General features: G+C 41.3%; 1 protein-coding gene across 4 annotated transcripts in view; it reads left to right on the forward strand.

Annotated features, from left to right (window-relative positions):
- LOC129550338 (ADAMTS-like protein 3) overlaps window positions 1–17243 on the forward strand; it is a 408047-nt gene extending 390804 nt beyond the window's left edge. For 3 of the 4 annotated variants that reach the window (XM_055417913.2, XM_088829596.1, XM_055417915.2), the window contains 2 exons: window positions 14073–14287; window positions 15265–17243. In XM_055417913.2, coding sequence (XP_055273888.2) covers window positions 14073–14287; window positions 15265–15371 — 322 coding nt within the window. In that variant the 3' untranslated portion in view covers window positions 15372–17243. Of the gene's footprint in view, window positions 1–14072; window positions 14305–15264 lie in introns of all 4 variants that reach the window. The other variant, XM_088829595.1, reaches the window with a different exon arrangement.
- The last annotated feature ends 200 nt before the right edge of the window (window positions 17244–17443 follow it).

Here is a 17443-nt window from a genome sequence, read left to right on the forward strand (position 1 = left end):
CAGTCCCATCCCTGGCCATGAGGAAGTGATGCTCTCTGCTGGAGCAATCTTGCATTCTTTTACTGGGTTCTCAAATGACCAGCCTCTTGGGTTTCAGCATCTTCGCTAATGTCCAGCTCCATGTTCCTGTATCATCATATATATTTAGGAAGCTAAATAGTTTCTTCTGACTTCCCACTGACCCTATCTTCTATTGAAGCAGAAAAAGTAGCTGTATTAATTAAGGTCCTGTGGGCTGGAAACAACAAAAGTCAACTTGCAATGATTTATACAAAGATAGTGGGAGAGTACTTAAGATAGGACAGCCATTCTTAGATACAACAATTTGATATCTTTTAAAATGTATTCTCTATAGAGAATATGTATGCAAATAAATAAATAAAAAAAAATTTTAAAAAAAGGCAAAAATGGGAATAGCATCTAGCAAGTGTATAGAACGAGTTTCAATTAAATATGGAAAATTACTTTCTAACTATGGCAGTCTTTAGAGGCTACTGTCCTTCCAATACTATATCTTTTCTATCAAAGCCTAGACAAAAATCTTTGCTCCAACAACAAGGTGAAAGAGATTTCAAAAAAAAAATAAAATGTATTCTCTAAATATTCTTGGAATGTTGGTTCAACTCTTTTTAGTAGAAACATTGGTCTATCTCTGTCCTGTTTTCTAAAGGAACCCAACTTTTGGCCCCATAAGATTCATACCCACTGGGGAAAACAAAAACCCTCCAGTTAACAGGAAACCCTCATCCCTCTTCCTCTTATAAATCTTATAATCAGTTTGATGTGACAATATTGCTTAAGGAAACCCTTTGATGGAGTCTTCCCCCTACTTGCTAATCAAAGTATTACTTCCAACTATGTGTAATACTCTTGCAACTTAGCAGGCACACACACTCTCTTTGAGAAGTTCAGGTTATCAAAATTTTCTCCATCTTATCACATTTCCAGTGGTGTTTCTCACTCGTTATAGATTGTGTGCTTGGATAAGGAGTCTTTATAGGAACACAAAAACATTCCAGTCCAAAGAGATGATGCTATGAAACCTCAGGAGGGACTATCACCACGAAATGAGAAGTCATTAGGGTCGTTTCTCTTCTCATCTCTGCAGAATGTTATTTTTTCTACTTCCCTGGCCCTCGTGGCAGAGTACAGCCACTGCTACGCCAGGCTTCATGTTTATATGTCTTGTTCCAGCAACTTCCAAATTCCCGGGAGAAAGACAGTGACAACTAGCTCAGGTTAGGGCCCTCTTCCAATCATCTTTGGGGATGGGGAGATATTCTCATGTGATGCAAATACATTAGTTACAGGAGCTCTGCCCTAGAGAATAACAGATATCCCAAAATGGGTCCTCTTGAGGTGGCTCACCCTCCAGGATATATATCTTTTCAGTAATCAGAGGGCATTCAGCAGGCACATGAAAAGATGCTGAGCATCACTAATCATCAGAGAAATGTATATCAAACCCACAGTGAAACATCACCTCACACCTGTCGGAAGGTCTATTGTCAAAAAGACACCAAATAATAAATGTTGGTGAGGATGAGAAAAAAGGAGCCCTTGTACGCTATTAGTGGGAATGTAAATTAGTGCAGCCACTATGGAAAACAATATGTAGATTCCTTAAAAAGAACTGCCAGGTGATCCAGCAATTCCAGTGCTGAGTATAAACCTGAAGAAAATGAAAACACTAATTCAAAAAGATGATGTGCTACTATACCACACAGGGAACTCTGCTCAGTGTTGTGTGGCAGCCTGGATTGGAGAGGAGTTTGGGGTGAATGGATATACGTGTATGTATGGCTGAGTCCCTTTGCTGTTCACCTGAAACCATCACGACATTGTTAATTGGTTCTACTCCAATAAAAAATTCAAAATTTAAAGAAAAAATATATGCAGCCCAGTTTTCATAGCAGCATTATTTTTAATAGCCAGGATGTGGAAACAGCCTGAGTAGCCATCAACCAGTGAATGAATAAAGAGCAGCTGTGATGTGTGTGTGTGTGTGTGTGTGTGTGTGTGTGTGTGTGTGTGTGTGTGATGTGGAAACAGCCTGAGTAGCCATCAACCAATGAATGAATAAAGAGAAGCTGTGGTGTGTGTGTGTGTGTGTGTGTTAATACAATGAAATGGCACGCTACCATAAAGAAATTTTGCCATTTGCCGCATCTTGGATAGACCTGGAGTGTACATATGCTTAGTAAAGCAAGTCAGATAGAGAAAGAGAGATACCATATGATATCACTTATATGTGGAATCTAAGAAATGAAACACATGAATGTCTAAAACAGAAAGAGTCTCATAGACACAGAAACAAGCTAGTGGTTACGAAACAGGGAAAGGGGTGAAGGAAGGGCAAGATAGGAGTAAGAGATTTAAGAGGTGTCAACTACTAGGTATAAAATAAACAAGATACGAGGGTGTGATATACAGCACAGGGAATAGGCTGTGCTGTGCTGTGCTTAGTCACTCAGTTGTGCAACTCTATGGACTGTAGCCCACCAGACTCCTCTGTCCATGGGATTCTCCAGGCAAGAATACTGAAGTGAGTTGCCATTCCCTTCTCCAGGGGATCTTCCCAACCCAGAGCTCAAACCCTGGTCTCCTGCTTTGCAGGCAGATTCTTTACTATATGAATCACCAGGGAAGCCCTTGTTGTACATCTGAAACTGACATAATATTGCAAATCACTGTTCAGTTCAGTCAATTGGTCATGTCCAACTCTTTGCGACCCTATGAATCACAGCACGCCAGGCCTCCCTGTCCATCACCAACTCCCAGAGTTCACTCAAACTCATGTCCATCGAGTTGGTGATGCCGTCCAGCCATCTCATTCTCTGTCGTCCCCGTCTCCTCCCATCCCCTATCCCTCCCAGCATCAGACTCTTTTCCAGTGAGTCAACTCGTCGCATGAGGTGGCCAAAGTATTGGAGATTCAGCTTCAGCATCAGTCCTTCCAGTGAACACCCAGGATTGATCTCCTTTAGAATGGACTGGTTTGACCTCCTTGCAGTCCAAGGGATTCTCAATAGTCTTCTCCAGCACCACAGTTCAAAAGCATCAATTCTTTGGAGATCAGCTTTCTTCACAGTCCAACTCTCACATCCATGCATGACCACTGGAAAAACCATAGCCTTGACTAGACGGACCTTGGTTGGCAAAGTAATGTCTCTGCTTTTTAATATGCTATCTAGGCTGGTCATAACGTTCCTTCCAAGGAGTAAGCGTCTTTTAATTTCATGGCTGCAATCAGCATCTGCAGTGATTTTGGAGCCCAAAAAAATAAAGTCTGACACTGTTTCCCCATCTATTTCCCATGAAGTGATGGGACCAGATGCCATGATCTTCGTTTTCTGAATGTTGAGCTTCAAGTCAACCTTTTCACTCTCGTTTTTCACTTTCATCAAGAGGCTTTTGAGTTCCTGTTCACTTTCTGCCATAAGGGTGGTGTCATCTGCATATCTGAGGTTACTGATATTTCTCCCAGCAATCTTGATTCCAGCTTGTGCTTCTTCCAACCCAGCGTTCCTCATGATGTACTCTGCATATAAGTTAAACAAGCAGGGTGACTATATACAACCTTGACGTACTCCTTTTCCTATTTGGAACCAATCTATTGTTCCATGTAAAGTTCTAATTGTTGATTCCTGACCTGCATACAGGTTTCTCAAGAGGCAGGTCAGGTGATCTAGTATTCCCATCTCTTTCAGAATGTTCCACAGTTTATTGTGATCCACTGTTACTTCATTAAAAAAACTAAGTGCCTACTATGTAGGGTAGTTGTGAGGAATAAATGAGTCAGTCTGTGGGAAAGTATTTGGAAAGTTCTCTGGCGCATGGTTATACACATAAATATACACACACAGTGGATCCTTTCTGACAGCAACAACAAAAGCAGAGGTCCATTAACTTTCTGATCTGCTTTAAAGGGCAAGGCAACTGGAGGCAGATCCTTCTTCCCAAAAGGTCTCACTACCAAAGTGGAATCACACATGTCTTCTTCTCAAGAGCAGATCCATAGCTTTGATAAGTGTTCCCTGGGGTCCATGATGCCCACAGAGCTAGTGCAGCTGTCAGCACAAGAGGAGCAGGTGGCCTGCCAGACTGTGAAGTTCCCTGAGGGCAGCAAGAAGCCACCTGGCCCAGCTAAGAAGTGGGTTGGTCCAGTGTCCGAGTGATAGTGTGTCCTCAGTGTAAGCTCTGGCACTTCCCATAATGGACACGATAACTCACCTACAAGTTCATGCTCATACGGGAATATATTTCAAGTGCTTATACAGACAAAACTTAGTTTGTTAACAAATGTATCACTGTCCTCTTTCTCGCCTGAACCAACTGTTTCAACTCCTCAGGAGAGTGGTCTTTTTTTTTCCCAAGTCATTTTTTTAAATTTATATTTTTATTGAAGGATAATAGCTTTACAGAATTTTGTTATTTTCTGTCAAACCTCAACATGAATCAGCCATAGGTATACATATATCCCCTCCCTTTTGAACCTCCCTCCCATCTCCTGCCCTATCCCATCCCTCTAGATTGAAACAGAGCCCCTGTTTGAGTTTTCTGAGCCATATGGCAAATTCCTCTTGGCTGTCTATTTTACATATGGTAATGTAAGTTTCCATGTTACTCTTTCCATACACCTCACCCTGTCCTCCCCTTTCCCCATGTCCATAAATCTATTCTCTATGTTCGCTTCTCCATTGCTGCTCTGTAAATAAATTCTTCAGGGCAATAAAAAATTATCATTTTTCTAGATTCCGTATATATGCATCAGAATACGATATTTATCTTTCTCTTTCTGACTTACTTCACTCTGTATAATAAGTTCTAGATTTATCCACCTCATCACGCAAATGCATTCCTTTTATGGCTGAGTAATATTCCATTGTGTATATGTACCACAACTTCTTTATCCATTCTTCTGTTGATGGACATCTAGGTTGCTTCTGTGTTCTAGCTATTGAAAATAGTGCTGCAATGAACAATGGGATACATGTGTCTTTTTCAATTTTGGTTTCCTCAGGGTATATGCCTAGAAGTGGGATTGCTGGGTCATATGGTGGTTTTATTCCTAGTTTTTTAAGGAATCTCCATATTGTCTTCCATAGTGGCTGTATCAATTTACATTCCCACCAGCAGTGCAAGAGGGTTCCCTTTTCTCCACACCCTCGTTAGCATTTGTTGTTTGCATACTTTTTTTTTTATTGTAGATTTCTTTTTGTTTGTTTGTTTGTTTGCATACTTTTTGATAATGGCCATTCTGACCAGTGTGAGGTGATAGTCTCATTGTAGTTTTGATTTGCATTTCTCTAATAATGAGCAATTTTGAGCATCTTTTCATGTATTTGTTAGCCATCTGTATGCCTTCTTTGGAGAAATGTCTTGTTTCGGTCTTTTTCCCACTTTTTGATTCTGTTTGTTTTTCTGGCATTGAGTGTATGAGCTGCTTGTATATTTTGGAAATTAATCCTTTGTCAGTTGTTTCATCTGCTATTATTTTCTCCCACTCTGAGGATTGTCTTTTCACCTTGCTTATAGTTTCCTTTGTTGTGCAAAAGCTTTCAAATTTAATCAGGTTCCACTTGTTTACTTTTGTTTTTATTTCTGTTACTCTAGGAGGTGGTTCATACAGGATGTTGCTTTGATTTATATCATTGAGTATTCTGCCTATGCTTTCCTCTAAGAGTTTTATAGTTTCTGGTCTTACATTTAGGTCTTTAATCCATTTTTAGTTTATCTTTGTGTATGGTGTTAGGAATTGTTCTGATTTCATTCTTTTACATGTAGCTGTCCAGTTTTCCCAGCACCATTTATTGAAGAGGCTGTCTTTGCCCCATTGTATAGTCTTGCCTCCTTTGTCAAAAATAAGGTACCCATAGGTGCATGGGTTTATTTCTGGGCTTTCTATCTTGTTCTGTTGGTCTATAATTCTGTTTCTATGCCAGTACCATACTATCTTGATGACTGTAGGTAGCTTTGTAGTATAATCTGAAGTCAGAAAGCTTGAAATCTCCAGCTCCATTCTTCTTTCTAAAGACTGCTTTGGCTATTTAGGGTCTTTTGTGTTTTCATATGAACTGTGAAATTTTTTGTTCTAGTTCTATGAAAATTGCCATTGGTAATTTGATAGGGATCACATTGAATCTGTAGATTGTATTTGGTAGTATAGTCATTTTCACAATATTGATCCTTCCTACCCAGGAACATGGAATTTCTCTCCATCTGTTTATGTCATCTTTGATTTCTTTCATTAGTGCCTTATAATTTTCTGTGTTCAGTTCTTTTGTCTTCTTAGGTAAGTTTACTCCTAGATATTTTATTGTTTTTGTTGCAATGGTGAATGGGATTGATTCCTTAATTTCTCTTTCTGATTCTTCATTGTTAGTATATAGAAATGCAAGTGATTTCTGTGCATTGATTTTGTATCCTGCAACTTTGCTAAATTCACTGATTAGCTCTAGTAATTTTCTGATACTATCTTTAGGATTTTCTACGTACAGTATCATGTCATCTGCAAATAGTGAGAGCTTTACTTCTTCTTTTCCAATCTGGATTCCTTTTATTTCTTTTTCTTCTCTGATTTCTGTAGCTAGGACTTCCAGAACTATGTTGAATAATAGTGGTGAAAGTGGACACCCTTGTCTTGCTCCTGATGTTAGGGGGAATGCTTTCAGTTTTTCACCATCAAGAATAATGTTTGCTGTAGGCTTATCATATATGGCCTTTACTATGTTGAGGTAGGTTCCTTCTGTGCCCATTTTTTGAAGAGTTTTAGTCATAAATCGGTGCTGAATTTTGTCAAAGGCTTTTTCTGCATCTATTGAGCTGATATGGTTTTTATCTTTCAGTTTGTAATATGGTGTATCACATTGATTGATCTGCTTATATTGAAGAATCCTTCCATTACTGGAATAAAATTAACTTGATCATGGTGTATGAGCTTTTTGATGTGTTGCTGAATTCTGTTTGCTAAAATTTTGTTGAGGATTTTTGCATCTATGATCATCAGTGATGTTGGCCTGTAGTTTTCTTTTTTGTGTTGTCTTTGTCTGGTTTTGGTATCAGGGTGATGGTGGCCTCGTAGAATGAGTTTGGAAGTGTTCCTTCCTCTGCAATTGTTTGAAAGAGTTTTAGAAGGATAGGCATTAGCTCTTCTCTAAATGTTTGATGGAATTCTCCTGTGAAGCTATCTGGTCCTGGGCTTTTGTTTTTTGGGAGGTTTTTGATTATAGCTTCAATTTCAGTGCTTGTAATTGGGTTGTTCATAATTTCTGTTTCTTCCTGGTTCAGTCTTGGAAGATTGAACTTGTCTAAGAATCTGTCCATTTCTTCCAGGTTATCTATTTTACTGCCATATAGTTGTTCATAATAGTCTCTTATAATCCTTTGTATTTTTGCATCGTCTGTTGTAACCTCTCCTTTTTCATTTCTAGTTTTGTTGATTTGATTCTTCTCTCTTTTTTTCTTAATGAATCTGGCTAAAGGCTTGTCAATCTTATCTTCTCAAAGAACCATCTTTTAGTTTTATTAATCTTTACTATTGTTTCTTTCATTTCTTTTTCATTTATTTCTGCTTGGATCTTGATGATTTCTTTCCTTCTACTAATTTTGGGGTTTTTTGTTCTTCTTTTTCCAGTTGTTTCAGGTGTAAAGTTAGGTTGTCTATTTGATGTTTCTCGTTTCTTGAGGTAGGATTGTATTGTTATAAACTTCCCTCTTAGAACTACTTTTGCTGTATCCCATAGGTTTTGAGTCCTCATGTTTTCATTGTCATTTGTTTCTAGAAATTTTTTGATTTCCTTTTTTATTTCTTCAGTAACCTGTTGGTTTTTTAGAAATGTGTTGTTTAATCTCCATGTTTGTGTTTCTTACAAATGTTTTCTTGTAATTGATATCTAGTCTTATAGCATTGTGGTTGAAGATGCTTGATACAATTTCAGTTTTCTTAAATTTACTGAGGTTTGATTTGTGACCCAAAATGTGGTCTGTCCTGGAGAATGTTCCATGTGCACTTGAGAGGAAGGTGTATCCTTCTGCATTTGGATGGAATGTCTGAAGATATCAATGAGATCCATCTCATCTAATGTATCATTTAAGACTTGTGTTTCCTTATTAACTTTCCGCTTTGATGGTCTATCCTTTGGTGTGAGTGGGGTGTTAAAGTTTCCTACTATTATTATGTTACTGTCAATTTCTCCTTTTGTGTCTGCTAGTGTTTGTCTTATGTACTGAGGTGCTCCTATGTTGGGTGCATAGATATTTACAATTGTTATGTCTTCCTCTTGGATTGATCCCTTGATCATTATGGAGTGTCCTTCCTTATCTCTTGTAATCTTCTTTATTTTGGGGTCTATTTTGTTCAATATGAGGATAGCTACTCCAGCTTTCTTGTGCTTGCCATTTGCATGGAATATATTTTTCCATCCTCTCAATCTATATGTGTCTTTAGGTCTGAAGTTTCTTGTAGACAGCATATATAGGGGTCTTGTTTTTGTATCCATTCAGCCAGTCTGTGTCTTTTGGTTGGAGCAGTGAATCCATTGACATTTAAAATAATTATTGATATATATGTTCCCATTGCCATTTTCTTAATTGTTTGGGGTTGATTTTGTAGATCTTTTTTCTTCTCTTGAATTTCTTAACTACATAAGCCCCTTTAACATTTGTTGTAAAGCTGGTTTGGTGGTACTGAATTCTCTTAACTTTTGCTTGTCTGAAAAGCATTTTATTTCTCCATCAATTTTGAATGAGATCCTTGCCAGGTACAGTAATCTTGGCTGTAGATTTTTTCCTTTCAGTACTTTAAATATATCCTGCCATTCCCTTCTGGCCTGCAGAGTTTCTGCTGAAAGATCAGCTGTTAAGTGTATGGGGTTTCCCTTGTATGTTACTTGTTGCTTCTCCCTTGCTGCTTTTAATATTCTTTCTTTGCTTAGTCTTTGTTAGTTTGATTAGTATGTGTCTAGGCATGTTTCTCCTTGGGTTTATCCTGTATGTGACTCTTTGTGCCTCTTGGACTTAATTGACTATTTCCTTTTCCATTTTGGGGAAATTTTCAACTGTAATCTCTTCAAAAATTTTCTTATACCCATTCTTCTTCTCTTCTTCTGGGGCCCCTATAATTTGAATATTGGTGCATTTTATATTGTTCCAGAAGTCTCTGAGACTATCCTCAGTTCTTTTCATTCTTTTTACTTTATTCTGCTCTTCCAAAGTTATTTCCACCATTTTATCTTCCAGCTCACTGATTTGTTCTTCTGCTTCAGGAATCTATTGATACCTTCTAGAGTATTTTTAATTTCAGTAATTGTGTAGTTTGTCTCTGTATGTTTATTCTTTAATTCTTCTAGATCTTTGTTAATTGATTCTTGCATTTTCTCCATCCTGTTTTCAAGGTTTTTTTTATCATCTTTACTATCATTATTTTTGAATTATTTTTCAGGTAGTTTGCCTATTTCATCTTCATTTATTTGGACTTCTGTGTTTCTAGTTTGTTCCTTCATTCGTGTAGTATTTCTCTGCCTTTTCATTATTTTTTTAACTTATTATGTTTGAGGTCTCCTCAAACAGGTTTCAAGGTTGAATTGTTTCTTCCTTTTGGTTTCTGCCCTCCTAAGGTGGATCCAGTGATTTGTGTAAGCTTCCTATAGGGTGAGATTTGTGCTGAGTTGTTTGTTTGTTTGTTTTTCCTCTGATGGGCAAGGCTGAGTGAGGTGGTAATCCTGTCTGCTGATGACTGTGTTTGTAATTTTGTTTTGTTTGTTGTTTAGATGAGGTGAACAACCTCATCTGGTGGTTGGGTGATGCCAGGTTTTGTATTCAAGTGGTTTCCTTTGTGTGAGTTCTCACTATTTGATACTCCCTAGAGTTAGTTCTCTGGTAGTCTGGGGTCTTGGAGTCAGTGCTCCCACTCCAAAGGCTCAGGGCTTGATCTCTGGTCAGGAATAAAGATTCCACAAGTGGTTTGTTATGGCATTAAATGAAATTAAAACAAATATCCAAAAATGAGAAACCAAAGATGTATCCCAGACAAACTGCAGTTACAAAATCAGGCAAATAATAATTAAAATAATGGAATATACACATATACTTATACACCCATGACCAAAATCAAAACCGTCCAACAAAAATAAAGTACAATAGATTGATCCAGCAAACAAAGGAAACCAAAAATTATATCTACCAGTTAAGAACAAAACTAACTAAAGCACAAACTGGAAAACTAAAGTAAGGTGCCAATTGGAGAATAAAGCAATGAAAATAAAACTAACAAAATGTTGAGAGTAAAGAAAAGAAAGAAAGAAAGAATAGATATGCAGAGTTAAATAGAGGTAGATGTAAAAGATTTATATACATTAAAGATTAACCTCAAGTGGGCAAAGAACAGTAGGAAAAGCAAAGGAATAAGTGTAGAAAAATAATAATAGGTTTAAAAACTTAAAATTAAAAAAGAGAAAAGAAGCAAAAAAAAAAAAAAAAAGGAAATCTCCACAGAACTGCAAAAGCCCAACGTAGAGGCAGAGGTTTATAACAACTGTAGAAAATGTGACTGAGAAAAAAAAAAAACCCTCAAAAGCTTAATTAGATTTCATAGTGCCAATAAAATCGACAACTACAACAGAGGGGGAAAAAAGGAAAAAAAATGAAAGAAAAAATCCAAAAGAATTGACAGAACAAGTCAAAACATGGGTTTTTCTTGAGTCCCTGCTATCAGAGTCCTTTCCCTCACTGCGAGTCACAATCCGCCTCACCTCTCTAGGATGCCTTCCAACACTGCGCCGATCTCTGAACCTGCGATGGGGGCAGCTCAGATTCTGTTCTGGTCCTTCTCCTATGTGTTCTTGCCTCCAATGCCCACAGTTGTCAGAATTAGTGTGTTTTCTTTTGTGGGAGCTCTCAATGACCTTTCATATATTCCATAGACACAGAATCTGCCTAGTTGATTGTGTGAATTTAATCTGCAGCTTATACAGCTGGTGGGAAGGTTTTGGGTCTTCTTCCTTAGCCACACTGCCCCTGGGTTTCAATTGTGGTTTTATTTCCACCTCTGCATGTCGGTCATCCACTGGGGTTTGCTCTTAAGGTTGCCCTGGAGGACTTGGGTTTGCCCCTATGAGGGCCAGGTGTGGACGTGGTGTAGCTGCTTGGGTCGCAGGGGTTCTGACAGCACCAGGTACTCAGGGGAATTGGCGGCTAGGGCAGCAGGAAATATAGTGCTCTAGAAGGGTATTGCAACCAGTATTGACCGATACACTCTAGTATTCTTGCTTGGAGAAGCAGCCCCCCCCCCAACAGAGAAGCCTGGTAGGCCACAGTCTACAGGGTCGCAAAGAGTCAGACACGACCGAAGCAACCCTGTGTGCATCGACACGAGACTTTTTCTGCCTGTGGCAGCTCTGCCCCAGTGAGGGTTGAGCGTGAAGGTGGCACAACGACTTGGCTTGTGGGGACCCTGGTGATGCCGGGTGTGCAGGGACACAGACTGCCTCTGCCATAGGAGTTATGGCCCTATCAGAATCTTTTTTCTTTTTTTTTTTTTTTTTTTTGCTTTTTAAAAAGTATACTTTATTGCCTTTTGATAAGTAGTTTCTAAATGCTGATAAACATTGATTTTTCTCCTTACCTCTTCTTTTGTACTAGCCAGTTGATTTTGTTTTATAATAAACTGCCTTACACAACACTGGGATTCACTGCCACCTAAAATTAAATTTTAATTCTGATGATTCAAACCATCTCATTTTCACCTTTTCATTTGCTCTTACTACTTCCCTAATTTGGAATATCTCCCATTTTTTGTTTTTCTAAACTCTCTCAAAGTAGGGAGCTATATAAGTTTAATAACACTATCTCCTAGAAAATAGAAAATGTTCATTTAACCTTTAAACCATGCTTGAATTCATTCAGTAATTAGTATTCTTAGAATGAATTAGCCTGTATTGTTGCTGTTCAGTCACTCGTCATGTCCAAGTCTTTGCAACCCCTTGGACAGCAGCATGCCAGGCTTCCCTGTTCTTCACTATCTCCCTGAATTTACTCAAACTCATGTCCACTGAATCAGTGATGCTATCCAACCATCTCATCCTCTGTTGTTCCTGTCCCTTCTCCTTCTGCCTTCAATCTTTCCCAGCATCAAGGTCTTTTCCAATGAGTCAGCTCTTTGCATCAGGTGGCCTAAGTATTGGAGCTTTAGCTTCAGCATTAATCCTTCCAGTAAAATTCAGAGTTGATTTCCTTTAGGATTGACTTGTTTGATCTCCTTGTTGTCCAAGAGACTCGAATTAGCCTGTAGGTCATACCTAATGTTTGACATCTTGCAATAGCACTCCATTTCACATAATAATGAGCTAGTTGCTGTTGCTGCTGCTGCTGCTAAGTTGCTTCAGTCGTGTCCGACTCTGTGCGACCCCATAGACGGCAGCCCACCAGGCTCCCCCATCCCTGGGATTCTCCAGGCAAGAACACTGGAGTGGGTTGCCATTTCCTTCTCCACAGAATCTTTTTTCAAGCCTCTTGTAGCTGGCGATCAGAAGGCCTCTTTGGCCAGTCTTTCTCTGTTGCTCTGCTGGTTCAGGCACTTAGACGGCTCCCTTGCCTGGGGTGCTTCTCTGTTGTTCAACGGGTCAGGCACATAGAGGAGCCCCCGCTAGCTGGGGTCCTGCTGTGTAGATTGGCACATCAGACATTTAAAGGGGCACCCTGGCTGAGGTCCTACACTATGGTTCAGTGTGTCAGGCATTTGACAGGTCAGCCTCTCTATTATTCAGCTGCTGATGCTGGCGTGTGGGGAGAGAGAGCCTATGGTGATGGCTCCATCCTCTATGCGTGACTCAGCAGTACCGCCTTGCTTCCATGGCTGCCTGGCTTTCCTCCACAGGCATTTGCCACCACAATCTCCTCCCTCACCTCCCCTCACTCCATGTCTCCGCAGTCAACAGCAGCTCTCGCCCTGGCATTGCTCCACAATCCCTAAACTTCAGCTCCCAGCGGCTGCGCCTTCTAGGGGACCTGCATCCCTGTCTGGGGTATGAATGGCTGTGGCAAGGACTGTCTGGTTCTCATTCCATTTAGACTGCCGCAGATCAGCTGTTTCACTCTCAACCTTAAACGTTTCTCTTCTGACTCAGACAGTTGCCCCGATGTGGGGATGGGATCCCTGCCCCTGCTTCATTTCCCCCACCTGCTAAGGGCAGGTAAGGGCAGATCCAGTCTTACTAACTGTAAGGTCCGGAGTTAGAGTAGGCGAGGTTTGGAAAAAGAATGAGACCAGCACTCTACAGGAACAGATCACCTTTAATGAGGCGAGAAGGGGCAGCAGTCAGATTAGCGAGCTGCTGCACTTCTCTAAGAAAAGAGTAAGTATATATAGGCATGTATGTAGAAAGCTACTGTCTTAAGGGGGCCAGTTCTTCTCCAAGGTTATTGGGAGTAGTTGTCTCTTAAACGGCTGGGGCAAGGAGTTCTGGAGATCGGCCAGAGGCTGGGCTGGCTTGAAGCTGGGCGTAATCAACCTAATGTCTATTTTTTTCTTCAGGTAAGAGAGTTCTTTGTTTTGCCTAGAATGGTGGGGAGGACCTGGAGGGGAGTTTTAACCCCAGGCTACCTTGAGCCATGCAACTTTCCTTCACTAACACTCCAGTTTTTTTACCCTAGCTCCTTCATCCTACTGAGTTTTGCGTGGTTCTACGTATTATTTTCCTCTTGTCAGGTACTCCTGTCCACTCTCAGCTGGTGTTCTGGAGGCACTTTTGTGTCTGAAGGTGTATTACTGATGTATCCGTGGAGATGTACTCCATGCCCACCTATTCCTCTGCCGTCTTGTTCTCTCTGGAGAGTGGCCTTTGGGGGCGCAGGCCTTGAGTGGGTGTTGGAGGCTCATGGAAACATGTGCTTTGCTTGCCTTCATTAAGGTCCAGATTCCTCCACCTCTTTGCTTAGTCCACAAGAACAGTGCCAGTCAGTGAATAAGGTCCTAACTGTCAGACCTTTCATACACTGAAAAGATGGTACAGTGAAAGAGTTGATCCCAGGCTTCTCCCATTTTCCATTGTTTTGCTTCTTTGTTTTCATCACAGACCCATCGTTCACAAGAACTGCTTGCAGGGAGCTTGTGACGCATGTTGGCGTGCTGGCCCTTGGAAGCCCTGCACCACAGCCTGTGGCCGAGGCTTCCAGTCTCGGAAAGTTGACTGTGTCCACCCAGGGAGCTGCAAGCCGGTGACTAAGACACGCTGTGCACCGGGGAAGAAACCCGCTTCCTGGCAGCACTGCCTGCAGCCTTCCTGTGACAGTACGTACCCCTCACAGGTATCACAGCCACCCCAAAACCTTGTTCTTCCCTGACCTCAGGGAGCCAACCTTGTCAGGGTCTCGTCCACAGGGCCACTCTGAACGGGCGTGGGATCTTGGGATGTTGGGGGGTTAGCTGCTTTGATGTGGGTGTGGCTCAGTGTTCTTTAGAGAAAAACCAGTTGAGGGAGTAGGGTGACCAGTGACCTTCTCGCAGACACCAGTCACCTCTCCACAGAATCCCTCTTGCCTAGAGTCTCGGCCCCTCTGCCAGGGCTTCCCTGGATGGGGTTGGGCAGGCATGCCAGTGTCCTGAAGTTCTATGTGAAATGGAATCATGTACGTATTTTTCTAGAAAGCAGATCCATAGCTTTGGTAAGTCTTTCCCAGGGTCAATGACGCCCCCAAAGCTAGTGAGAGGAGCAGGTGGCCTGAGGGATCTGAAGTCCCCACAGGGCAGCGAGAAGCCACCTGGCCCAGCTAAGAAGTGGGTCCAGGACACTTTTATTAATGTTTTTTATTTATCTATTATCTTTGGCTGCACTGGGTCTTCGTTGCTGCACAGGTTTTTCTCTGTAGCTGTGGCAAGAGGGAGCTACTCCAGCTGCGGTGCACAGACTTCTCATTGAAATATCTTCTCTTGTCACGGAGCATGGGCTCTAGGGTGCATGGGCTCAGTAGTTGCGGCTCCCAGTCACTAGAGCATAGGCCTATGTGGTTCACAGGCTGAGTTACCCCATGGCATGTGGGATCTTCCCGGACCAGGGATTGAACCCGTATCTCCTGCACTGTCAGGCAGACTCTTAGCCACTGAGCCACCGGGGAAGCCTCAGGGCACTTCTGACTCTAGTGCAGAGCAATGACCCTAACCCAAGCCTAGTTGCTTTGCTTCACTCCGTGCTCTTGGTTTCTGCTTTTCATAAACTAGGTCTCTAATGAGCTGCCTGTTAAATGGATGTGTATATATTTCTTTTTCAGGAGACTGCACAGACACAACTCACTACTGTACGTTTGTAAAGCATCTTCGTTTGTGTTCGCTAGACCACTACAAACGAAGGTGCTGTCAGTCGTGTCAAGAAGGATAAAACTTTGTGGGGGTCATTATGCTGCTGTGAAGGTAAAACGAAAATGTAAAAGCTCTTTTTTCCCCCATGTAGCTTGTTCCAAAACATGTGTAATACTTCTGTAAAAGTCTCTCGATTCTACGATCAAACTGAAGTCGATGCAAAATCACCACTGTTAACATTGGATGCTGTCATGTCCCCATGACTGGTTTTTAATTCCAACTCTTTTAAGTGCTATATTCCAGGACTAACATAAAATCCCGTAAGTAGCAGGCACACCTTTGCACTTGAGACCTCGGGAGACTCCCAGGGTCACCAGTGCACTGTCCCTCGCTGCCTCTTCCTGTTGTTTGTAGACTCGCACAGAGTGGGACATCCTCAAGACTTGGGAAACACAGCAGCCGATGGCTTCTCTCAGTTCTAGGGTTGCGGCAGGTTGATGAGGCATCTGCGTTTTAGGAGCTCTGGCCACTAGTCGTTAAGATGTTGGCTCTGATGGCGTTTCTGTGGATCGTTACGTGTCGTCTGTGAGAGTGACTCTGGACAGGCTTGTAACCCTGACTGACCCAGAGGTCCTGGGGGGAGTGGCACCTTGTCCTCGCTCTTAAGAGAACCTGTGGAAAGAAACACAGGGTAAACGTGGCTGCCGTTTCACAACCGTGGAAGGAAATGTGTGACCAAATGAGTCCAAAGGAGAGGGAAAGTCCACCTTGTCTACTGATTTTGAAGTATATTCAAAGCATCCTTTTAAGAGCTGTGAATGAGACTTTTCTAAGCACTATTCTCTTGCACACAAACAGAAAATCAAAGTCTTATAAGACCTAATTTATGCAGAAAGTAATATTCCTAAGGATTTTTATTTTGGAAAAACTGTAAGAAAGTAATGTAACTACAAAACATGATAGCTGACCAGAGTCATTTATAGTAAATAACTGTTTTAGTTCGAACTGATTTTTCAGTGAATCCAAAGTGAATTAGGGTTGAGCTGTAATGTACAGTTAGGATGAAAGGTTAGAGTTGGGGTTTGGTGAATAAGTTTAGGGTTGGTTTTAGTTTCAGGGTTGGGTTAGTTGAGAATGGAAGTTAAGTTGGGGTTGAGGCTGGAGTTAACTTTATGGATTAGGGTTAGGTCAGAGTTGGTTTGGGTTTGGGGTCAGTGATGGTGTCGGGGTGAAGAAGTTTGGAGTGAATGTTATACGTTCTAAAGTTGATTTGGTTAGGGGGCTCTTTCCTTCCATCTTACCAGTTACGGCATTAGTTGGCACCCAGCCCCAAATAAGTGGTCATAAGTCTTTCTTCGGGATCACAACTGCCTGTGGCAGCAGAGTCTGCTGAGGCAGGTGTGCTGGCCCTAGTCCCTGGTCACACGTAAGTGAACAGTGGGCTCTGGCTTTGGGTGTATCTAGACAAGCTTGCTGAGTCCCTGCCGTATCCTGAGCACTGCAGCTCTTGTCACTGCAGCCTCACCGACACCAGGATGAGCGCTACTGTACTGGAGGGTGGGGAGTAGGCATGGGGATGTGACGAGGACACACCAGCCCCTGAGTTGTTCATCACCAATCACACTTGATTGCTGGAGGTTTTTAAGTTAAAAGAGAGAGCATTTGTACAATACTCTTTGTATATATTTTTATATGACTTATAGGTGCAATATTTTATTTTGTACAGTATGTAATAAAGATATGGGGCATATATTTTTCTTAGTAACAAAATTTCCTATTAAATGTCTTCATCTTTGTAGTTAAAATGGCTGTTTTTCATGTGCTGGTGTACCGTTTGTCTTTGATATCATTCAAACGACATTACTGTGTACTGTATTTTACTACTGTTTCTATCACATAAGAGTCCTCTGTCATGATTTTGACTAGTAATTCAAAAATAAATGTACTTTGATTATTCAGTGGCATCCTCATAAATGCAGGCGACTCACTTGCATTCTGGTTTTGGTTGGCCTGGGGTAATGTCACCTTGGCGGCATTTCTGTGAATCCAGGTGGGCTGGACCCTGGTGGGCTCAGTGCTCTGGGCTGAACTTGGGAGTGTGGGTTACAGGATTCAGAGCAGAACACACAGAGATCCACTCTCACTCCCTTG

The sequence above is a fragment of the Moschus berezovskii genome, chromosome 21 (genome assembly GCF_049115385.1).
Source record: "Moschus berezovskii isolate FMDL1 chromosome 21, NW_MosBer_1.0, whole genome shotgun sequence".
Classification (NCBI taxonomy): Eukaryota; Metazoa; Chordata; class Mammalia; order Artiodactyla; family Moschidae; genus Moschus; species Moschus berezovskii.